General features: G+C 45.7%; 1 protein-coding gene and 1 non-coding gene across 2 annotated transcripts in view; one reads left to right on the top strand and one right to left on the bottom strand.

Annotated features, from left to right (window-relative positions):
* Positions 1-131: 131 nt before the first annotated feature.
* TRNAR-ACG (transfer RNA arginine (anticodon ACG)) lies at positions 132-204 on the bottom strand. The gene has a single exon. It is a non-coding gene; the product is annotated as a tRNA-Arg (tRNA).
* Positions 205-615: 411 nt separating this feature from the next.
* PRMT5 (protein arginine methyltransferase 5) overlaps positions 616-23977 on the top strand; it is a 40086-nt gene continuing 16724 nt past the window's right edge. Inside the window, exons 1-9 of the mRNA XM_087714218.1 lie at positions 616-791; positions 8315-8433; positions 10706-10791; positions 12380-12514; positions 14225-14340; positions 16224-16273; positions 16362-16525; positions 19232-19393; positions 19674-19751. Coding sequence (XP_087570344.1) covers positions 643-791; positions 8315-8433; positions 10706-10791; positions 12380-12514; positions 14225-14340; positions 16224-16273; positions 16362-16525; positions 19232-19393; positions 19674-19751 — 1059 coding nt within the window. The 5' untranslated portion in view covers positions 616-642. The remainder of the gene's footprint in view (positions 792-8314; positions 8434-10705; positions 10792-12379; positions 12515-14224; positions 14341-16223; positions 16274-16361; positions 16526-19231; positions 19394-19673; positions 19752-23977) is intronic.

Genomic DNA, 23977 nt, shown 5'->3' with positions numbered 1-23977 from the left:
AAAAAAAGAAAAAAAACCACAAATCAGTCAAAGCCTTAAAAATACATTTTTATTTTTTAATATTTTTTTAATTTAAATTTAGTTTAATAATAATTTTTAAACAAAGGGGGAAAAAAAACATTCGCCTGAACCGAGCCAGCCAGGAGTCGAACCTAGAATCTTCTGATCCGTAGTCAGACGCGTTATCCATTGCGCCACTGGCCCTCAGACATACCAGCAGTTTTATCGTATCTCTTTTATATAGGGGGAGCTCTCCCTTCTTAGCAATTTTTTTTTTTGGCGGTACCCTGATGCATCTTGGGAAATCTAGTTCTATGGAGGGGCGGGGTTAGGGGAGTAATGCACTGTGGTCTATGTAGTCCTCGTAGAAACTCAAAAGCCCTAATTCCCTTGGGGAAAAGCCGGGTCTGTTCTCTTTCCAGAGGCATGACGGGAAATGTCTTTTTCCATCCCTTCTCAGGTTCCCTCCTCAAGTAAGGGAGCCCCGCCCCCCGACCGCCGCAGCGTGGTTTCTGACTGGCTCCTCTTAGCGCGCGCTGGGTCATCCCCTTCAAAGTCCCGGGAAAGGCGTCTCGTGATTGGCGGAAGGGGGGAAACGGGGTGTGGCTAGCCGGCTCTCGGGACCCCTGTGCGCGGCGTGCCATGGCGGCTTCTACAGCGGCGGTGATGGCGGCGGCGGTTTCGTCCACGGTGGGGCCCGGGACAGCCGGCGTGGCTCGGGTCTCCTGCGGGAGGGACCTAAGCTGCGTCCCAGAAGTGGCCGGCACCCTGGGGGCGGTTGCTAGACAAGGGTGAGGATAACCACGTGCTCCGCCGGCGACCTTTGACCTGCGCCTCTCGGGCCAGGATGACCTCTGAACTCTACCTGTACTTGCGGGGGGGACGACGCGGGGGAGGCCACGGTCCGGCGTGAAGGACCGTTATCCCCACCCCTGGGATGACCTCTGACCCCAGATTGACCTCCCCTATTGGGAATGCGGCTCCCATCATTGCCAGAAAGCATGGCATGATGGGAGTTGTAGTCCACGTGGAAGTGAGGCTAATGTCTTTTTTTTAAAAAAAGGTGGCAAAATGTTTAGCTGAGGTATTCTAATAGAGTCAAGAGGTTGTGTGTGTGTGTGTTTGTTTGTTTGTTTGTTTGTGTGTCTCACAAATGTTCCTCTCAGAGGCTCCCTCTGAAACTGGCGGGAAGCGTTGAGTTGGGATGGAGACCACATTTTTCAATCTCATTATTAGAACCTGGAAGGTGCATTTGAGATTTGTGGATGTCGGCTGAAATGTATTTAGTTTTTGAAAAAAATTCTATTTATTTACTTATGTATCAAATTTCTACGCTGCTTATCTGACTCATGACAGTTGCCTGGGAAGGCCAAAATGAGATTCAGAAGAAGTTTGCTAAATTCATCTATTTATCTATCCCTCTATCCATTCCACCCTCTTTCTCCCTACCATACCAGTCTGTCTTCTACCTGTCCACCTATCATCTATCCATCCATCCATCCATCCATCTATCTATCTATATCATTTTCTTTTTCTATCTAACCATCATCCTCTATCATCTATCTATCATCTATGTTTATCATTTTTTCTATCTAACTTCCATCATCTTCAGTCTATCTCCACCCATCTCTTTATATCTATCTATATCCATCATCATCTAACTCTATCATTTTCTTTTTTTATCTTCCATCATCCTTTATTATTTATTTGTCTGTCTGTCTATATCTATCTCTATCTATCTATCTATCTATCTATCTATCTATCTATCTATCTATCTATCTATCTATCTATCTATCTATCTATATCTTTAAATTTATCTATATCCATCATCATCTATCTCTATCATTTTCTTTTTTTATCATCCATCATCCTCTATCATTTATCATCTATCATCTATGTCTATCATTTTTTCTATCTTCCATCATCCTCTATCTATCAATCTATCTCCACCCATCTCTTTATATCTATCTATATCCATCATCATCTATATCATTTTCTTTTTTTATCTTCCATCATCCTTTATCATTTATTGTCTGTCTGTCTGTCTGTCTGTCTGTCTGTCTGTCTGTCTCTATCTATCTATCTATCTATCTATCTATCTATCTATCTATCTATCATCTCCATCCATCCATCTCTTTATATCTATCTATATCCATCATCTATCTCTCATTTTCTTTTTTTATCTTCCATCATCCTCTATCATTTATCATCTATCTATCATCTATATCTATCATTTTTTCTATCTTCCATCATCTATCTATCTATCTATCTATCTATCTATCTATCTATCTATCTATCTATCTATCTATCTATCTATCTATCTAATCTATCTACATCCATCTCTTTATATCATAGAGTCTCCTCCTAGCGCGGCGTCCTTTTTCCTCTACCTGTCATACCTGAAAGCCATATCAATTGTGGAGACCACTGGAAAACCCTCCCCTTGCCATAGAGTCTTCTCCTGACGCATTGTGATTCTCCCCCCCCCCCCCCCCGGAAGCTCCTCTCAAACCTGTGGCGCCAACCAGTGACGGAGCCGCAGCAGAGGGAGGAAAGAGCCACATGCGGCTCCAGAGCCCCAGTTTGCTGAGCCCTCTTCTAGTCCAACCCACTGCTCAAGCAGGGCAGTCTATATACCACTCCAGACGAATGGCTGTCTTAAAAAAACCTCTTAAAAATGATGGAGCAGCTATTGTTTCTAGTGGCAAACCATTTCATTGATTAATTGTTCTCACTGTTGGGAAGTTTCTCCTTAGTTGCTTCTCTCCTTAATTAGTTTCCACCCATTGCTTCTTGTTCTACCCTCAGGTGCCTTGGAGCATAGCTTGACTCCCTCTTCTTTGGGGCAGCCCCTCAAATATTGGGACACTGCTCTTATGTCTCCCTTCACTCTTCTGTTCCTTAGACTAGCCCTTCCGTTCTCAGAGAGTGATTCTGTGTTCGAGAAAAGTGACTTCCACATATCCATTAATGATGTCTAGTTAGGCTGGTTATCTTTTATTTGGGGAATTTATTTATTTAGAGAATTTATATGCTCACAAGGCGGCTTACAGAATATAAAACCCCACATAAAAACAATAAAACTAATAAAAGAAGAGTCATATAATAAATGAATATACTAAAACCACCCCCTGCCCTAGCCACAGCACCTCACACGATTCGTTTAATGGACTTCATCCCACTCTGGGTTCTCCAGACGAATGGCTGTCTTTCCCCAGTGGGGAAGAGTGATGGAGTGATTGGCCAAAAGATAAACGGTTGATAGCAAAGAATGGAGGCCTTTGAACTCCGGTGCTGGAGAAGACTCCTGCGACTCTCTTGGATTGCAAGGTGATCCAACTGGTCAGTCCTAGAGGAGATCAACCCTGACTGCTCTTTAGAAGGCCAGATCCTGAAGAGGAGACGCAAAAGACTTTGGCCACCTAATGAGAAGGAAGGAAGGAAGGATGCTGGGAACAATGGAGGGCAGAAGAAGAAGGGGACGACAGAGAATGAGGTGGCTAGATGGAGTCACCGAAGCAGTCGGCGTGAGCTTTCAATGGACTCCCTTTAATGTTGAGTTTCCAACCAACTTTTGCACTCTCCTTCTTCACTTTAGTTCCTCTTCACTTTCTGCCATTGGAGGGGTATCATCTGCATATCTGAGATTGTTGATATTTCTCCCAGCAATCTTAATTCCAACTTCTGATTCCCCTGGCCCCGTCTTTCTCATGAGAAAACCTGAATTAAGTGCCGCCTTCTATTCAAAAATCTCCGTTGGGATAAAAATGGCCTTTTAACCATCCGGGTCAGAGCCAGATATAAGGTTGGTACAAGGATCTTATGAGTTGTATTAACGGCCTCTTTTTAAAATTCATGCTGCAGGGATCGAAGGCGAACGTTATGGGTGCATGAGTGATTTGAAATCTGTATTTCATACAGTTCATTGCCAAGAAGCATTTTTGAAAATGAAACCTTCCTTCCTTCCCTCCCTCTCTGCCTGCCTGCCTCTCTCCCTTCTTTTCTGTCTTCTTTTCTCACTCATCTCCCTCCCTTCTCTCCTTCCTTTCTATCTTTCTCCCTCTTTTCTTTCTGTTTTCCTTCCTTCTTTTCTTTTTTCCTTCCCCTTTTCTACTTTCTCCTTCGCCTTGCTTGCGTGCTCTTTTCTATCTTTTTTCAGCTCTCTCTTCTCCTTCCCTCCCTCTCTCCCTTCCTTCTTTCCCTCGTTTCTATCTTCTTCTTTGGTCTTCCATCCTCCCTCAATTCCTTTCTCTATCTTCTTTCCTTCTCTTCTTCCCTCCCTCCCGCCATTCTTTCATTCTTCTTTCTATCCTCTTTTGCTCATCTCCCTTCTCTCCTTTCTTTCTGTTTCTTCCTCTTTTCTATCTTTTTTCCTTCCTTTTTTCCTTCCCCTTTTCTACTTTCTCGCCTTGCTTCCTTGCTCTTTTCTATCTTCTTTCATCTCTCTCTCTTCTCCTTCCCTCCCTCTCTCCCTCCCTTCTTTCCCTCGTTTCTGTCTTCTTCTTTGGTCTTCCATCCTCCTTCAATTCCTTTCTCTATCTTCTCTTCTTCCCTCCCTCCCTCCATTCTTTCATTCTTCTTTCTATCCTCTTTTCTTGCTCATCTCCCTCCCTTCTCTCCTTCCTTTCTATGTTTCTTCCTCTTTTCTATCTTTTTTTCCTTCCTTCCCCTTTTCTTTCCTCTCTCTCCTTCCTTCCTTCCTCCCTCTCTCTCCTCCCCCCTCCTTCCATTCTTTCTTTCCTCTTTTCTCATCTCCTCCCTTCTTTCCTTTTTTTTTGGTCATCTTTGATCTTCCTTCCATGCTCCCTATGTTCCTTTCTCTATCTTCTTTCCTTCTCTCCTTCCATCTTTCCTCTGTTCCTTTCTCTATCTTCTTTCCTTCCTTCCTTGAGAATATTTGTAGAGAATTCCTTCCCCTTTTCTATCTTCTTTCCTCCCTCGCCTTGCTTGCTTGCTCTTTTCTATCTTCTTTCCTCTATCTCTTTTTCCTCTCTCCCTCCTTCCCTTCTTTCTTTCCTTTTTTCTATCTTCTCATCTCCCCTCTTCTTTTCCATCTTCTTTGATCTTCCTTCCATCCTCCCTCTGTTCCTTTATCTTTTTTCCTTTCCTTGCTTCCTTCATCCCTCCCTCCCTCCCTCCCTCCCTCCCTCCCTCCCTCCCTCCCTAGGAGGTTAGTTTGCTTGTTCTAGCCCTGGACCAAATTTTGGGGGGTTCCTGTTTGTGTGGGGAAGCCAGAATTCCAGTCTCCAACATCTTCTCAAAGTACTCTGCCAGCAGGAGTCTCTCTGCTCACGCTTCAGTTGCTGCAGATTCGCTCCAGAGATGCAGCCCGTAGGTTTAGCCGTGGCACGACAAAACCGCGGTCCACTAAAGCGCGCCCGATTAAAGCGCGTACCTGACGTCATCAGCAGCGCGACAAATATGACCGTGGAGAAAAAAGGGCACTTTAAAAAGCGCTTTTAAAGCAAGCCGATTCACGTAAAGGTAAGGGTTAGGGTTAGGTTTAGGGTTACGTTAAGCGTTAGGGTTAGGTTTAGGGTTAGGTTAAGGGTTAGCGTTAGGTTTAGGGTTAGGTTTAGGGTTAGGTTTGGGGGGGTTAGGTTTAGGTTTACGCGTTAATTTTAACTTTACCGTTTTCGTCGCGCTGTGATGACGTCAGGTACGCGGTTTCGTCGAGCGTGCTTTAGTCTACCGCGGTTTTGTGGTGGAACCAGGTTTAGCATTTTACATTCTGTTTTGGATTCTTTTTCTCCTTCCAATCTTCGTACTGCCACACTCTTTCCTGGGCTGCACATTTCTTTCATCCGTCCGGCATCCCCTAAAATTCTTTTTGAGTCCAACCTCCCAAACATGTACAAGAAGCATTTGTGGTGGTGATGGTGGTGGTAGCTGTATCACTGCTGATTCAGCAAAAGCCACATCTGGGTGTGTGTGTGTATGTGTGTGTGTGGCTTACAGGACAAGTAAACATTTGTGGATTCCAGTCTGCAAATCTTTATCTGTGGCATTGTGGCAGCTTTGCAGAAAAGTAAATCATTCCTGGGAGATAAACATTTGTCTGGAGGCAGTTTTGAGTGTCTCAAGAGCTACCCTAAAAAAAAAGGAGGAAAAAAATATCGCCAATAATCTCAAAAAATGCTTTGAAGATAAGCCTCATTGCCCCTGTACAGATAATTTAAAAAACAACAACGAAGGAGGCACTTGGTGAGCTGTTCGGAATTACCTATATTTCACTCCGAGAGACCTTCAAAAAGGATTTATTGGTAAAGGCACAGGGCCTGTCGCTTTGATTGGAATTCACGTTATGCCATCTGCCCTCTCCGAGTTTTCTCTTAACCGTTCCGATCAGCAGAATTAAAAACCGGGACTCGGCAAATAATTAGCCATTAGAAAGGAGAAAGGGTGGCGGTGAAATTTGTCCCCCCATAAGCCATTGTGGGGAAATTAACATTTCAATAGCTCAGCAGATCAAATAGCCTGCAGTAGAAGAAATGACCTTATGGAGCAGAAGAAACCATCGGAGTGGGGGAAATGGTGGGATTCCATAGTGGGTAAGGCCACACTTGGAATACGGCATCCAGTTTTGGTTGCCACAATGTTAAAAAACCCATGTTGAGACCCTTGAAAAGATTGCAGAGAAGAGCAACCAGGATGATTAGGGGACTGGAGGCTAAAACATACGATGAGCAGTTGCAGGAACTGGGGATGTCTAGTTGAGTGAAAAGAAGGACTAGGGGAGACATGATAGCAGTCTTCCAATATCTCAGGGGTTGTCACAAAGCAGAGGGAGTCAAACTACCATATGTTTCGGACTATAAGATGCACCGGAGTATAAGATGCACCAAGATTCATCCCCTGAAGAGGAGAATATGTAAACACAACCACGGATAGAGTGGATGGAGGGAGGAGTAGAAGGAAAGATAGGAAGGAGAGGAGAAAGGAGAGGAATAGGAGAAAGGGAAAGGCAGAGGAAGAATGGGAGGGAATGTAAGAGTAGGAAAGAGGGGAGGAATGGGAAGAAGAGGGGAAGGGTAAAGGGGAGGAAGGGGAAGGAGAGAAGGGAAAGGAGAGGAGGAAGGAGAGAAGAAAGAGAAGAAAGGGGGGTAGGAAGGAGGGAGGGAAGGAAGGAGAGAAGGAGAGAAGAAAGGGAAGGAAGGAGGGAAAGAAGGAGAGAAGGAGAGAAGAAAGGAGGGAAGGAAGGAGGGAATGTAGGAGAGAAGGAAGGGGGGAAGGAAGGGGGAAAGGAAGGAGAGAAGGAGAAAAGAAAGGGAAGGAAGGAAGGAGGGAAGGGGAAGGAGGGAGGGAAGGAAGGGGAGTAGGAGAGAAGAAACGAGGGAAGGAAAGAGGGAGGGAGGGAAGAAGAAGTAGGACCGTTGTAAGATAAGATGGATCTATGGGACGTTAAAAAAGCAATTTTCAAGTATATTGTCAACAGTAGGAAAAATTGTCATATAATTGTGAATGTATATATGAAATTGATAAAATAAAATAAAATTTTAAAAAAAAGATGCACCAAGATTTTGAAGAAGTAAATTAAAAAAAAAAAGGTTTTGCACTCTGCAGGCCTCGTTTTTTTTTGTGAAAAAGGGGCATACAGAGAGTTTGAGAGGCCATTGTGCTTCTGGGGGCACCCCCCCCCAAACGAGCAACAAAACAGCCCCTTTTTGGCGAAAATGGGCCCATTTTTTGCAAAAAACAACAACAGGAAATGCATAGGCTTTGGGAAGCTTGTCGATTGCTCCTGGGGGCTGCAAGGGCAAAAACGAGCCAAAAACGGCCCGTATTTCACTCGTTTTTGCCTTCCCCAGGAGGAATTTGCAGGCCTCCCAAACCCTCTGCATGTCCATTTTTGTGAAAAGGGGGGGGGGGTGTTTCGGGAGGCCAAAAATGCTGGATTCAGTTTATAAGACGTACCCAGATTTTCACCCTCTTGGGGGGGAGGGGGAGGGAAGGTGCGTCTTATACTCCGAAAAATACGGTATTCTCCAAAGCACCTGAAGGCAGGACAAGAAGCAACGGAGGGAAACTAATTACGGAGAGAACTAAGGAGACAGAACAATGAACCAGTGGAGCAGCTTGCCACCAGAAGCTGTGGGTGCTCCATCGGTGGAAGTTTTAAAGAAACGATTGGAGAACCGTTGGTCCGGAATGGTACATATATCATATAACATATATTGCAGGTCTCATTAAGCTAAAATCTAGCTGGCTAGTTTGAAGTTGTGGTGGAAAGGTAGCCAACCATGTTGTGGTCTTCCAACATCAGGATATTCATAGGGCTGTTTTTTCCCCCCGCTCCCTCCCACCTATTCCGTAGATTTGATTTTCTCTGTATGCCGATTTTCCATCCTCGATACAAGAGAGAATTTTTCCAGGAGCCGGCTAAACACCGACCAGGACCGCAGACTCGCTCTGACCTATTACTCTCGGGGAGAGGTGAGAATTTCAGAAACTTCCTTCCTTCCTTCCTTCCTTCCTTCCTTCCTTCCTTCCTTCCTTCCTTCCTTCCTTCCTTCCTTCCTTCCTATTATTTGATTATTTACAAGAGCCGAGGTGGGGCAGTGGTTAGGGTGCAGTACTGCAGGCCACTTCAGCTGACTGTTATCTGCAGTTCAGCGGTTCAAATCTCACCGGCTCAAAGGTTGACTCAGCCTTCCATCCTTCCGAGGTGGGTGAAACGAGGACCCAGACTGTGGGGGCGATATGCTGACTCTGTAAACCGCTTAGAGAGGGCTGAAAGCCCTATGAAGCGGTATATAAGTCTAACTACTGTATAAGTCTAACTGCTATTTATCATCTATCTCATCTATGTCTATCATTTTTTCTATCTATCTTCCATCATCCTCTATCTATCAATCTATCTCCACCCATCTCTTTATATCTATCTATATCCATCATCATCTATCTCTATCATTTTCTTTTTTTATCTTCCATCATCCTTTATCATTTATTGTCTGTCTATCTATCTCTGTCTATCTATCTATCTATCTATCTATCTATCTATCTATCTATCTCTATCTATCTATCTCCATCCATCCATCTCTTTATATCTATCTATATCCATCATCTATCTCTCATTTTCTTTTTTCTTTTCCATCATCCTCTATCATTTATCATCTATCTATCATCTATATCTATCATTTTTTCTATCTTCCATCATCTATCTATCTATCTATCTATCTATCTATCTATCTATCTATCTATCTATCTATCTATCTATCTACATCCATTTCTTTATATCTATCTATATCCATTATCATCTATCTCTTATCATTTTTTTTATCTTCCATCATCCTTTATTATTTATTGTCTGTCTGTCTATCTCTGTCTGTCTGTCTGTCTTTCATCTATCTATCTATCTATCTATCTATCTATCTATCTATCTATCTATCTATCTATCTATCTCTTTCTATCTATCCGTTATCATCTATCTCTTATCATTTTCTTTTTTATCTTCCATCATCCTTTATTATTTATTGTCTGTCTGTCTATCTCTGTCTGTCTGTCTTTCATCTATCTATCTATCTATCTATCTATCTATCTATCTATCTATCTATCTATCTATCTATCTCTTTCTATCTATCCGTTATCATCTATCTCTTATCATTTTCTTTTTTATCTTCCATCATCCTTTATTATTTATTGTCTGTGTCTGTCTGTCTGTCTGTCTGTCTGTCTGTCTATCTATCTATCTATCTATCTATCTATCTATCTATCTATCTATCTATCTATCTATCTATCTACGTCTATTCATAACTATATTTATATCCATCATCGTTTATCATTTAGTTTCATCTATCCTGGGCTGAAAGTCCTATGAAGCGGTATATAAGTCTAACTGCTATTGCTATTGCTATTGTAGCTCAGGGCTCCTTGGTGCTCTCTGAGCTTAATTGTTTTCTTGCAGACATTTGATGACCCTAGGTAGGTAACCTCATCAGTGCTAGTATTGATGAAGTTACCTAGTTAGGGTCATTAAATGTTTGCAAGAAAACAAGCAAACTTACTGTCAGCCTCTGCTTTGCTGCTGCTTCGGCTGCCATTGAAACGGGGAGGTGGGGGGCATGGTATTTGGGAGGGGATTACTAATTGTGCTGGAGGAAGATTCTGGAGTTCTGCTGCCTGTCTTACTGCGCATGCGGAGGAGGTTTCCCGCCAAGGCCAACGGCACCGACATTCCATCTTGGTGATGCCTTTCGAAGTTATCTCACACCTGACACTTGGGAGAATTATGATTGGACTGTAATTGGGATGCCAAGGGGTGGGAATGGGTTATTCTATATATCATTTGCTTTCACGCCTAAATAATCAGTCTTCGCTTTGCTACGCTTCTGATCATTTATAATTAGTAAAAGTACACTTGATTTCTATCAATGGAGTCTCGTGGATTTCCTTTCCTAATTATCTAATGGAAGAGTGCTGACACCCTCATTCATTTATTTGTTTGTTTGTTCATTCATTGATCCATTCATTCCTATATATGTCCCTTTCCTGTATTTTCCCATTTTCAATCTTTTTTCCTCCTTTTTAATTTTTGTTGTTTCAGTATCTCTCCCCTTCTTTCCCCGTTGATCCCACCGTCACTATTTTCCATTTTTCTGGGGCCACTTCTCCCTTGTCTCCTTTGGGTACATAACTCTAAATCCCAGTATAATCATCTAAATTCCCGTGTTTGTGTGAAACCTCACAATACCTTGCTCCTCCTTAGACTGGAACACACTGATTGTGGGGAAATTGTCTCCGTGGATCCGGGCAGATTCCGAACTGGAGAAAGTTCGCCGGAATTCGGAAGCGGTGAGTGGCCTTGGCAAGGGAAGAATGATCAATGGTACTTTTGTAGTGTAGAGATATATTTTTGTTATGGGGGCAACGAGAAGCAAAGAATAAACTTTGAGAATGTGCTTTACTGGGACTAGTCTTTGTCGTCCGTGGGTTCAGAAACCGTTCCACGAATGCATGGGAAAGGTTAGGGACGCTGTTGTGGCCCGCCAGTGGCCAGCAGAGGTGGCAGAAGATTCGGAAAGTGAGGAGGGTTGGGGAGGAAGATGGGCCAGTCCTGGAGTCTGAGGAGGGCTCTGTGTTGGAGGCAGAGAGGAGGCCGACAGTTATCAGCTGCCTTCGGAGTCAGACATCTGTGAGGCAGAAGAACAGCTGGAGCCTGTTCCCAGGATGCGCATGTGCAGAGTTGCCAGATGAAGGGGATGGCTAAAGAACAAGGGTTGACTTGGGAGTAAGTAAGGCCACAGGTGGATGATGAATGGCCCCTCCCAAGGAAATAAAAGAGGAGCGAAAGGGGAGTGGAGTTTGCAGGAGACCATTAGTTCGCTTAATTGGTTGGTGATTCTCTGAGACTCCTTGCCAAGTTTTGCAGAGATCGGCCTGGCAGCTCTCCAAGCCAGAGAAGGTCTGTGACTGTAAATCCTCCCTTGAAAGACTTTTGCTGGATGGGAATGAGCAGAATTCACAGTCAGTGAATCAAAGGGGTTTTTGTCGGTACAAGGAGTTTGCTTCCTGCTCTTGGGAAGCCTCCGTCAGAACAGACACGTCGTAATCTGTTTGGAATTCATTTGGCCTAAAAAACAATTACTTTGACAGAGATGATGGCTGTGCTAAACTGTGATTGGGAACAGAGGACTCCGAACAAGGCCACTTTGAAGACCAGTGGACTTCAACTCCCAGAATTCCATGCTGGCTAGGGTATTCTGGGAGTTGGAGGCCCATTGGTTTGAAAGTAGTCAAGTTTTGAGATCCCTCGTTTAGAGTAATTGGAGGTATCCAAGGGACCTTGGTGATTGGACAGCCATTTGTCTGAAATAGCATAAGTGTTCCTGCCTGAGCAGGGGGTTGGACTAGAAGCCCTTATTATTTTTGAGGTGCAGGAGACGGTGAGAGAGCACAGTTCGTGCGTAGGCAGGAAAAAAAGGCGTGAAAAACGGAGGTAGGAGAGCCAAAAAAAGGGGAAATGGAAAGAAAAACTAGAAAAAACTGAAAAGAATTGAAAAAAATGGCAAAAATTCTGGAGAGTCACTGAATAGGTCCTGTTAGGCCGAAGACTGAGGTTAATCTGGGGAGTCAGAAGGAGGAACAGAGGGAGTGTCCTCAGATTTACCTCAGTCTCCAGGCAATTGGGCCGTAACAATACCCATTCAGTGACTCCTCCCACGCCCCACCTCAGAGACTGATCACCTCATGACAGCTGCTGTGTTGCAGTACTTTTTGAGGGAAGGCTTATTTCAGCGCATGCGCTCAAAAGTCCCGATTGGGCTTATTATCTGGGGAGGTCTTTATTTTCGTGGAAACAGGATATACGATGTCTATACAGAGTAGGCAAGGACTGCGAGCTGTAATCTTAATATCTATGTTATTTTTTCCTTTGTTGCAGGCCATGTTGGAGGAGCTAAATTTTGGGGCCTATTTAGGGCTCCCCGCATTCCTGATTCCTTTGATCCAGGAGGACAACCCCAACCTGGCACGTGTTCTGTGTAACCACATCAACACCGGCCACCACACTTCCATGGTACGCCCAGCAGGTGTAGCTCAACTTCTCAAAATATATTTCGGCACCCAAGGGATCCACACGGTGTGGATAACGTCATTTCTACGACGCCTCCCTCACTTGCGTTTACATTATTTTATCTCGTCAGAAGTGGTATTCAGCCGGTTCGGACCGGTTTACCCAAACCGGTTCGACCCCCCGGCTTTACGCCATCCTATTTAGGCATATTTTTGAGGCCGGGTGCATGCACGAAAGGCGTGCGTGCGAGCAAAGGCCATGTACGGAAGGCCAGTGGTGAAATTCAGAATTTCCCGCTACCAGTTCTGTGGCTGTGGCTTGGGAGGTCATGTGACTGGGGGTGTGGCTTGGCGGTCATGTGACCGGGCTGACGTGGCTGCACAACTGACACATATAGAGTGTAAAAGCAGCTTGACCAGTGGTGAGTTGCGGATCCCGGTGCAAGCTGTCCTTACCACCCGCGACGGTCCAGCTGCTCAGCAGAGCATTGCGCAGGCACCATACGCTCTGTGCATGTACACATAAGCCCCCCCTCGGCTTAAATACAGGTAAGGAACATGGGTGGGTGGGCTGGCTCTCTGGAGCACCGTACCAAAACGGTACCTGTTCCCAGCAGGAACCGGTATGCTCGTACTGGGGCTTACTGGTCGTATCCCACCACTGGGCTGGACTACACACGAAATATTCCCTGCACCAAGTGGGAACCTCACAGAGTCACAGCAGAGAGCTCAAAAACCAACTATCACACTTTGCACAAAAATTTCAATTTTAATGGATTTGTATGCCGCCCAATCCCGAAGGACTCCGGGCGGCTTACATAAAAACAGTTAAAAAATATTAAAAGAATTTAAAAAATACAAAACAAGCGGATTAAAAAAGACACACCATGCACTCGATCTTAATGGGGCTGAAGCTCAATCAGAGATCAGCAGCCCCAGGCCTGCCGGAACAGCCAAGTCTTAACAGACTTTCGGAAGGCCGAGAGAGTGGGGAGGGTCCGGATCTCAGGGGGAATAACGCAAACGCTAATAATGCAAAAAAATAACGCAAAAGCTACACAACTGACTTGCACACAATGTAAAAGCAGCTGGACTTTACACCAAATGTCCCCTGCAACAAGCAGAAACCTCATGATGTATTAAAAAAAAAGATGTGGAGACTCTAGAAAGAGTGCAGAGAAGAGCAACAAAGAGGATTAGGGGACTGGAGGCTAAAACATAGGAAGAACGGTTGCAGGAACTGGGGATGTCTAGTTTAATAGAAAGAAGGACCAGGGGAGACCTGATAGCAGTGTCCCAATATCTCAGGGGTCGCCACAAAGAAGAGGGAGTCAAACTATTCTCCAAGGCACCCGAGGGCAGAACAAGAAGCAATGGGTGGAAACTAATCAAGGAGAGAAGCAACTTAGAACTGAGGAGAAATTTCCTGACAGTGGGAACAATTAATCAGTGGAACAGAATTTGCCTCCAGAAGTTGTGAATGCCCCAACACTGGAAGTCTTTAAGAAGATGTTGGATAACCGTTTGTCTGAAGTGGTGTAGGGTTTCTTGCCTAGGCAGGGGGTTGGACTAGAAGACCTCCAAGGTCCCTTCCAACTCTGGGATTCTGTTATCCTCTGCATTATTCACATGGGTAAACATATCCCTTGTAGACTTAGTACCTAGGTTAATTTTGGGACATTCCCCCCCCCTCTCGCCCTCCCTTTTGTGACAGTTCTGGATGCGAGTCCCACTGTTGGCTCCCGAAGACTTGAGGGATGATGTGATTGAAAACGAGGCTGTGCCGAGCGGGGAAGATGAGTCCGCCGGCGAAGAGAAGACCTGGCAGTGGTGAGTGACAAGTCAGCGAATTTTGACAGATGTTGGGAACACATCTGGATGGATTGAATGGTAAAAAGCAAGATTCTCAAGCGAGTTTTGTGTCTACTGAGTTGCAGAGACAGTCCTCGAATTTCTGTCGTTAAGTGAGGCGTTTGCTAAGAGGGTTTTGCCCATTTGGCGACCTTTCTTCCCTCCGTCGCTCAGTGAATCACTGCAGTTGTTAAATGAGCAACACCGTTGTTCAACGAATCCGGCTTCCCTCATTGACTTTGCTGGTCAGAAGTTCGCGAAAGAGGAAACAAGATCGTCATTAAATGGGTTTGGCCCATTTTACAGCTTTTCTCGTCCCAGTTGTTGAATGAATCACTCCGGGGATTAAGCGCGACCCACAATTAGCAACGGGAGAGGAAGGAAAGAGAGGGAGAATAATTTAAGAGCAGTTGTGAATAAATTCGCTTAACACAAGGCAGGGATTCCCTTAGCAACTGGGGCGAGAACATTCGTAAAATGGGGCAGAAGAACCCCCTTAACAACTTTCTCACCAAGCAACGTCAATTCCGGGCTTGATTGTGGCCGTAAGTCGAGGACTTACCTGTATTTTGAAACGAAATGTCAAACTTTGGGGAAATAAGCGAAAGACCCTTAATTGGCCTCCATGACTCAGAGATAATCATCACTTCTCTGCTCCCCACTTCAAGAAGAGACTGGACTGCCGTCTTTCAGAAATGATGTCGGGCAGGGGTGTCAAACTCGATTTCATTGAGGGCCGCATCAGGGTTGTGTTTGAGCTCTGAGGGCCAGGGTGGGCGTGGCCAGCTCGATATCACTCATGTCGGGGGGTGCCTGTAGTGCCCCAAGGGCTCTGCCAGCGAAAACAGGCCCCCAATCTCCGTTTTCAGCTGCGCCAGCCTCCTACAACCCTCTGCCAGCGAGCACAGAGGTTGGGAGAGCGGTTCCACCACAAAACTGCGGACGACAAAATCGCGGTCGACAAAAGCGCGTATGTGACGTCATCACAGCGGGACGAAAAAGATCGAAAAATGTAAAAATAAAGCGAAAACCTTACCCTAACCCCCCCAAACCTAACCCTAAACCTAACCCTTAACCTAACCCTAAACCTAACCCTTAACCTAACGAAAAACGTAACGCTAACCCTTAACCTAACGCTAAACGTAATGCTAACGCTCTAAACCTAACCCTTAACCTAACCCTAACCCTTAACCTAACCCTTACCTTTATGTGAATCGGCTTGCTGTAATTTAATTTTTATTTCAATTTTTCGATCTTTTTCGTCGCGTTGTGATGACGTCACATACGCGATTTCGTCGACCGCGTTTTTGTGGAACGCGGTTTTGACGGGTCACGGGGAGAGCTGCGCGCGGCTGTGATGATCTCCTGCAATGCCCTCCTGCCAGCAAAAACGGAGTTTGGGAGGGCCGTGTACGGCTGCAACACCCTCCTGCAACCCTCTGCCAGCGAAAATGGAGTATAGGAGAGCCGCGTATGGCTGCGATGACCTACAACACACACACACAAACACCCCGCCAGTGAAAATGGCTCTCGGGAAGGGCCGTTCGGGGCTGCGACAGGCTCCTGCAACCCTCTGCCAGCAAAAACGGAGCTCGGGAGGGTTGCGCGCGGCTGCGAGAACCTCCTACAACTCCTTGCCAGCGAAAATGCAGTTCGGGAGAACCACACACAGTCCTCCCAAGCTCCGTTTTCGCTGGCAGAGGCATCGCGGGCCAGTCCTGGCTGTTTCCAGGGTGCTCCCACAAGCTGGATCCGGCCTACGGGCTTTGAGTTTGGCACCCCTGACTTAGAGAGGCGAAGAGGTGGGCAGACGCGGGTTTCCCAGCCTGGCCCCAAATTAGCTCCTTTCTTTGTCTCCGCAGGTGGCACAACTTCCGAACGTTGTGCGACTACAACAAGCGTGTGGCTGTGGGTAAGTGCCGAAATCCGATGTTCCCCGGCCTCCGTATCGATTGATAAATCTTATCAATTGATAAATCTTTCCCGTCTTTTCTTGGCAGCGCTGGAGGTGGGCCCCGACCTGCCGTCCAATCACGTCATTGACCGCTGGCTGGGCGAGCCAATCAAGGCAGCCATTCTACCCACCAGCATCTTCTTAACCAATAAGAAGGGCTTCCCGGTGCTTTCCAAAATGCATCAGCGTCTCATCTTTCGCTTGCTTAAAGTAAGTATTTTCTCTCTCCCTCCCTCCTCTCTCTCTCCCTCCCCCCTTTTCTCTCCCTCCCTCCTCTCCCTCCCTCCTTCTCTCTCTCTCTCCCTCCCTCCTTCTCTCTCTCTCCCTCCTTTTCTCTCCTTCCCTCCTCTCTCTCCCTGCCTCCTCTCCCTCCCTCCTTCTCTCTTTCCCTGCCTCCCTTCTCTCTCCTTCCCTCCTCCCTCTCCCTCTCCCTCCCTCCTTTTCTTCCCTCCCTCCTCTCCCTCCCTCCTCTATCTCTCTCCCTCCTCTCTCTTTCCCTCCCTCCTTCTCTCTCTCCCTCCTTTCCCTCCCTCCTTCTCTCTCTCCCTCCTTTCTCTCCCTACCTCCTCTCTCTCCCTGCCTCCCTCCTGCTCGCTCTCTCCCTTCCTCCTTCTTTCTCTTTCCCTCCCTCCTTCTATCTGTCTGTCTCCCACTCCCTCCTCTCTCTCCCTGCCTCCCTCTCTCCCTCCTTCTTTCTCTTTCCCTCCCTCTCTCCCTCCTTCTGTCTCTCTCTCTCCCTCTTTCCTTCTGTCTGTCTGTCTCCCCCTCCTTCCTCTCCCTGCCTCCCTCCCTCCTTCTTTCTCTTTCCCTCCCTCTCTCCCTCCTTCTGTCTCTCTCCCTCCTTCTCTCTCCCTCCTTCTGTCTGTCTCTCTCTCTCTCCCTCCCTCCCTCCTTCTCTCACTCTTTCTCCCTCCCTCCTTCTCTCACTCTTTCTCTCTTCTGTTTGGGTTCATCCTCTTTCCCCTCCTAGTGATTTGATTGACACCCCAATTCCAGTTCAGGTAGTCCTCAACTTGCAACAGTTCATTTAGTGACCCTTTAACGTTACAGTGGCACAGGAAAATTTTGTGACTCAAAACCCTTTTTCACCCTTACGGCCATCCCTTCGGCCACATGATTTAACATTCGGAAGCTTGGCAACTGATTCGTATTTCTGACGGTCTCCGGCTCACCTGGTCACCTTTTGCGACCGTCTGCAAATTCAAGGGGGGGGCAGATTCGCTTAACGACCGTGTTCCTAACTGAACAACGGCAGGGATTCTCTTAGCAACTGGGACAACCAAAGTCGTAAAATGGGACAGTACCACACACCCCGAACAAGTTTCTCACTTAGCGATGTCAATTCCGGGCTCGATTGTGGTTGTAAGTTGAGGACTTACCTGTAGTTTGAAGCGAAATGTCAAAAGTTGGAGATATAAAAGAGTGGCCTTGAGTGGTCTGTGTAACTCAGAAATAATCACTGAATCTCTACTATATCAAGAAGAGACTGGGCTGCCATCGATTAGAAATGGAGTAGGGCAGGCGTGTCAAACTCAATTTCATTGAGGGCTGCATCAGGGCTGTGATTGACCTAGCTGATAAACGAGGAGAGCCTGTGGCTTAATGGCTAACACAACTGCCTAATATATAATACAGCACAGGTTCAAATCCCAGTAAGGGTATGGCTAGCTGGAAATAAATCTATACTAGTCTCCCTTTATTTATTTATCAGCACAAATGCAACATATACAGATATATATGTATATATATACATATACATACATACATTCATATATACATACATACATAGGAAATTCAATGGTGGAAAGAGTAAGGTTCTACATTTAGGCAAGAAAAACGAAATGCTCAGGTACCGTATAGGTGGTACCTTGCTCAATAGTAGTAACTGTGATGGGGATCTTGCAGTCCTAGTGAACAACCATTTAAATAGGAGCCAGCCGTGTGCAGCAGCTGCCAAAAAAGCCAACACAGTTCTAGGCTTCATAAACCAAGGGATAGAATCAAGATCAGGTGAAGAGTTAATTAATACCACTTTACAAGGCCTTGGTAAGGCCACACTTGGAATACGGTATTCAGTTTTGGTCGCCACGACATAGAAAAGATATGGAGACTCTAGAAAGAGTGCAGAGAAGAGCAACAAAGAGGATTAGGGGACTGGAGACTAAAACATATTAAGAATGGTTGCAGGAACTGGGGATGTCTAGTTTAATGAAAAGAAGGACTAGGGGAGACATGATAGCAGTGTTCCAATATCTCAGGGGTTGCCACAAAGAAGAGGGAGTCAAACTATTCTCCAAGGCACCTGAGGGTAGAACAAGAAGCAATGGGTGGAAACTAATCAAGGAGAGAAGCAACTTAGAACTGAGGAGAAACTTCCTGACAGTTAGAACAATTCATCAGTGGAACAGAAGTTGCCTCCAGAAGTTGTGAATGCCCCAACACTGGAAGTCTTTAAGAAGATGTTGGATAACCATTTGTCTGGAGCCATATAGGGTTTCCTGCCTAGGTAGGGGGTTGGACTAGAAGGCCTCCAAGGTCCCTTCCAACTCTGCTATTGTATTATAATATATCTTTATCTATATCCATCCATCCGTCCATCCATCTCTCTCTCTCTCTCTCTCTCTCTCTCTCATCTATCTATCTATCTATCTATCTATCTATCTATCTATCTATCTATCCTATCTATCTATCTATCTATCTATCTATCTATCTATCTATCTATCTATCTATCTATCTATCTATCTATCTATCTATCTATCTATCTATCTACCTACCTACCTACCTACCTACCTACCTACCTACCTACCTACCTACCTACCTACCTACCTATCTATCTATCTATCTATCTATCTATATCTTATCTATCTCTTTTCAGACGTCTCCGTTTGACCCCTCTTTTTCCCCCCTCTCCTTCAGCTTGAGGTGCAGTTCATCATCACCGGAGCCCATCACCACCCAGAAAAGGAATTTTGCTCCTACCTGCAATATTTGGAATATCTCAGCCAGAACCGTCCGCCTCCTTCGGCCTATGAGCTTTTCGCCAAAGGTTATGAAGATTACTTACAGTCTCCATTGCAGGTGAGTCTTCCCTTTCTTGGGAGTGTTGGACCGAACCTGAAAAAGATTTGGGCTCCGGGATGTCTTAACTACAGGTTGTTGTTGTTGTTAGTTGCAAAGTCGTGTCCGACCTATTGTGACCCTACGGACAACATTCCTCCAGGCCTTTCTGTCCTCTACCATCCTCTGGAGTCCATTTAAGCTCACACCGACCAGAGTTATGCTGGAACACACACACACACACAGCCATTTTTAATATGTAGAGATTCAAATCCTTCTCCTTGGTTCTTCATCCCGACAGCCCCTGATGGACAACTTGGAATCCCAGACCTATGAAGTCTTCGAGAAGGATCCCATCAAATACTCCCAGTACCAACAGGTGAGTCGGCCCAGGGGCAGAGGTGGAGGGGCATTTGCGGGAATAACGAAAGGGCTGTACGGCAGGCATGAAGCATGAAACGGAGGTGCGGCTGATGGGTGAGCGAAGACAGGATCGGGATCTGGGGATAAAGAGCAAGGGCAGTTTGAACTAGTGGTCAAGGCGTCAGGCTAGAAAGCCGCGGCTTGAGTTTTGACTGAGATGAAAGCCCATTGCATGACTTTGAGCCAATCGCCAGGAGGCAGTGAGTTCTAGTCCCGCCTTAGACATGAAGACAGCTGGGTGACTTTGGGCCAATCACCAGATGACTGGGAGTTCTAGACCCGGCATATGCATGGAACAGTACTGGGTGACTGGACCAATCACCAGGTGACGGTGAGTTCTAGTCCCCCCCCTTAGGCATGAAAGCTGGCTGGGTGACTTTGAGCCAATCACCAGGTGACGGTGAATTCTAGTCCTGCCTTAGACATGGAACACTACTGGGTGACTGGGCCAATCACCAGGTGACGGTGAGTTCTAGTCCTGCCTTACGCATGAAAGTGGCTGGGTGACTTTGGGCCAATCACCAGGTGACTGTGACTTCTAGTCCTGCCTTACGCATGAAAGCTGGCTGTGTGATTTTGGGCCAGTAACTAGGAGACATAAAGTTCTAGACCCAGCTTAGGCATGGAACACTACTGGGTGACTGGGCCAATCACCAGGAGATGGTGAGTTCTAGTCCCCCCTTAGGCATGAAAGCTGGCTGGGTAACTTTGGGCCAATCACCAGGTGACTGTGAATTCTAGTCCTGCCTCATGCATGAAAGCTGGCTGTGTGATTTTGGGCCAATCACCAGGTGACTGAGAGTTCTAGACCCAGCTTAGGCATGGAACACTACTGGGTGACTGGGCCAATCACCAGGAGACGGTGAGTTCTAGTCCCCCCTTAGGCATGAAAGCTGGCTGGGTAACTTTGGGCCAATCACCAGGTGACTGTGACTTCTAGTCCTGCCTTGCGCATGAAAGCTGGCTGTGTGATTTTGGGCCAGTAACCAGGAGACAGAAAGTTCTAGTCCTGCCTTAAGCATGAAACACAGCTGGGTGACTTTCAGCCAATCACTCGGAGACAAGAGTTCCTGTCCCACCTTAACCATGAATGCCAGCTGGGCGACTTTGGGCCGGTCACCAGGAGACTGTGAGTTCTAGTCCTGTCTCAGACACAAAAGCCAGCTTCTTCCACTCAGCCCAACCCACCTCACAGGGTTGTTGTAGGGACAAGCAACAGGTGTCTTGGTGATGTTTGCTGCTTTGCTGCTTTGGGTTATTTGTAAAAATAATATAGGCGGAATACAATTACCGTATTTTTCGGAGTATAAGGCGTACCTTTTTCCCTAAAAAAAGAGGCTGAAAATCTGGGTGAGTCTTATACACCAAATACACTTTTTGCCTCCCGAAGCCCCGCCTCCTTCACCAAAATGGCCACGCATAACCTTATGGAGGCTTTCAGAGAGCTCCTGGGGGCTGGGGAGGGCAGAAATGAGTAAAAAAGGGACTTTTTTGCCCCCCCAGCAGTACTCTATAAGCCTCAATAAGGCTATGCATGCAGGTTTTTTTGACAAAAAAAGTTGTTTGCTCGTTCCCGTCCCCCCCTGAGCAGTCTGCAAGCCCCCCCCCCCCCAAGGCTTTTCATGCCTTTTTTGGGGGGGGGAAACAGGGTCGTTTTCACGAAAAACGGGCCGTTTTTGGGAGGTTTGCAGAGTGCAAAAACTTTTTTTTCCCCTTTTGGGAAGCTCTTTAACTGATTGATGAGAATTAGATTGATCAAGTGCTGTGGCAGCAGAAACAAAGTCTTAGGTGCTGCAGATTGTCAGCGATTTCCTTCTCCAGCACAAGGATAAATACACCTGGAAACACCTACATACCTACCTACTCTCTCTCTCTCTCTCCCTACCTACCTACTGTATTTCTCTCTCTCTCTCTCCCTACCTACTGTATTTCTCTCTCTCTCCCTCTCTCTCTCCCTACCTACTGTATTTCTCTCTCTTTCTCCCTCCCTCCATCTACCAACCTACCTACTCTCTCTCTCCCTCTCCCCATCTATCTACTGTATTTCTCACTCTCTTTCTATTTCTCTCTATTCCTCTACCTACCTACACACTTTCTCCCTACCTATCTACTGTATTTCTCTCTCTCTCTTTATCTATCCATCCCTCTATCTACCTACCTACCTAACTACTCTATCTCTCTCCCTATCTACCTACTGTATTTCTCTCTCTCTCCTTCTCTATCTGTTTATCTACCTACCTACTTTTTTTTAATGTGCCTCTCAAAACCTTGGTGCGCCTTATACTCCGGTGCGTCTTATACTCCGAAAAATACGGTAAATAAATCAGGCTAGATTGTTGAAGGTTCACTGAGAATTGGAGAGACATTAGAAGTTGGGGGGGGAGGCCATATAGGCAACCCCCGACTTACGACCCCAATCGAGCCCCCAATTCCTGTTGTTAAGTGAGACATTTGTTAAGTGAGCTTTGCCCCATTGTACAACTTTCCTTGCCACATCTGTTAAGTGAATCCCTGCCATCGATACGTTAATAACCCAGTTGTTAAGTGAATCTGGGCTTCCCCGTTGACTTTGCTTGTCAGAAGGTTGCAAAATGGGATCGCGTGACTCCAGGACACAACAACGGTCGTAAATACGAACCATCTGGACGTTGAGGACGTGATCGCGGTGATACTGCAACAGTCCTCTTAGTGTGAAAAACGGTCATAAGTCACTTTTTTCAGCGCCGTTGTAGCTTCGAACGGTCGCTAAATGAACTGTTGTAAGTCGAGGCCTAGCTCTACTGTCAAATAGGGAAAAGTGGGGGTTTTAAGACAATAACCCAAGGCCACATTTGAATGACTTCTCTCTTGAGATAAATTATTGTAGTGGTGAATTAATTGAATTCTGTCCCAAGAAGACACATTCCTAGGAATGAATGTAGCCCCTGACTTACAATAAACTCATTAGCAATCGTCAGAAGTCACAACTACCTCTACAGTTACTCCTCGACGTACAGCAGTTCGTTCAATGACCATTTGAAGTTACAACGGGACCAAAAACGATGACTTACGACCCGTTTTCCACACTCAGGTGATCAAAATTCAGACCCTTGAGAACTGGTTCCTACTTAACGACGGTCGCAGCATCCCACAGATCACACGATCCCCCTTTGCAACCTCCGGAGAAGCAAAGTCAATGGGAAAAGGAGATTTCTTTAGCCACCATGGGACTTAACAGCGGCAGGGATTGACTTCATAAAGAAAGGAAAGTTATAAAATGCAGGAAAACGGACTTTACAAATGTTTTGCTGCCTGAGATCAAATTTTGTGGTCGGACTTTACAAATGTTTTGCTGCCTGAGATCAAATTTTTGTGGTCGTAAGTCGAGGACTTACGACCTGGGGCTGTTGACCTCTGGATTGAGGTCCAGCCCCGCTTAGACTGGGTGCATGTTGTGTTTCTTTTAAATTTGTTGTGTTTTATTTGTTTTTAATCTTCCTTATATTTTTATTTCTATAAGCCGCCCGGGGTCCTCCGGGATTGGGCGGCCTATAAATTTATAATAAACAGTAAACAGACTACCTGTAATAAGAAATATTTGAGATGGTGGTTTTCTTCATTGATATCTAAGGAGGTTCTCGGTCATCCAGTCCCAAAGATCCTTTTTCAAGAGGCAGCTGGACTTTTTTGAAGACATTTCGCTTCTTATTCAAGAAGCTTCTTCAGTTCTGGCTGGATGGTGGGGAAGGGAAGGATTTATCCTCCTTGCAGAGAGCTGGTCATTTGCATCCTTTTTTTAAAAAAAAAAAATTTTATTTTATTTTATCAATTTCATGTATATATTTACAATTATATGATCTCATAACTGTTATTAATAATATGTATTTATAACAATTTTCCCCTACTCTTAACAATATACTTGAAGATTGCTTTTTTATCATCCCATAGATCCATCTTATCTTACAACGGTCCTACTTCTTCTTCCCTCCCTCCCTCTTTCCTTCCCTCGTTTCTTCTCTCCTACTCCCCTTCCTTCCCTCCCTCCTTCCCCTTCCCTCCTTCTCTCCTTCCCTCCTTCCTTCCCTCCTTCCTTCCTTCCCTCCTTTCTTTTCTCCTTCTCTCCTTCCTTTCCCCCTTCCTTTCCTCCTTCCTTCCCTCCTACATTCCCTCCTTCCTTCCCTCCTTCCTTCCCTCCTTGCTTCC

This window comes from Thamnophis sirtalis, unplaced genomic scaffold (genome assembly GCF_051295495.1).
Source record: "Thamnophis sirtalis isolate CommonGarterSnake01/CBP01778 unplaced genomic scaffold, rThaSir2_p1.2 scaffold_4, whole genome shotgun sequence".
Classification (NCBI taxonomy): Eukaryota; Metazoa; Chordata; class Lepidosauria; order Squamata; family Natricidae; genus Thamnophis; species Thamnophis sirtalis.
The sequence above is the reverse complement of the archived record's forward strand: the minus strand, read 5'-3'. Positions and strand labels throughout refer to the sequence as shown.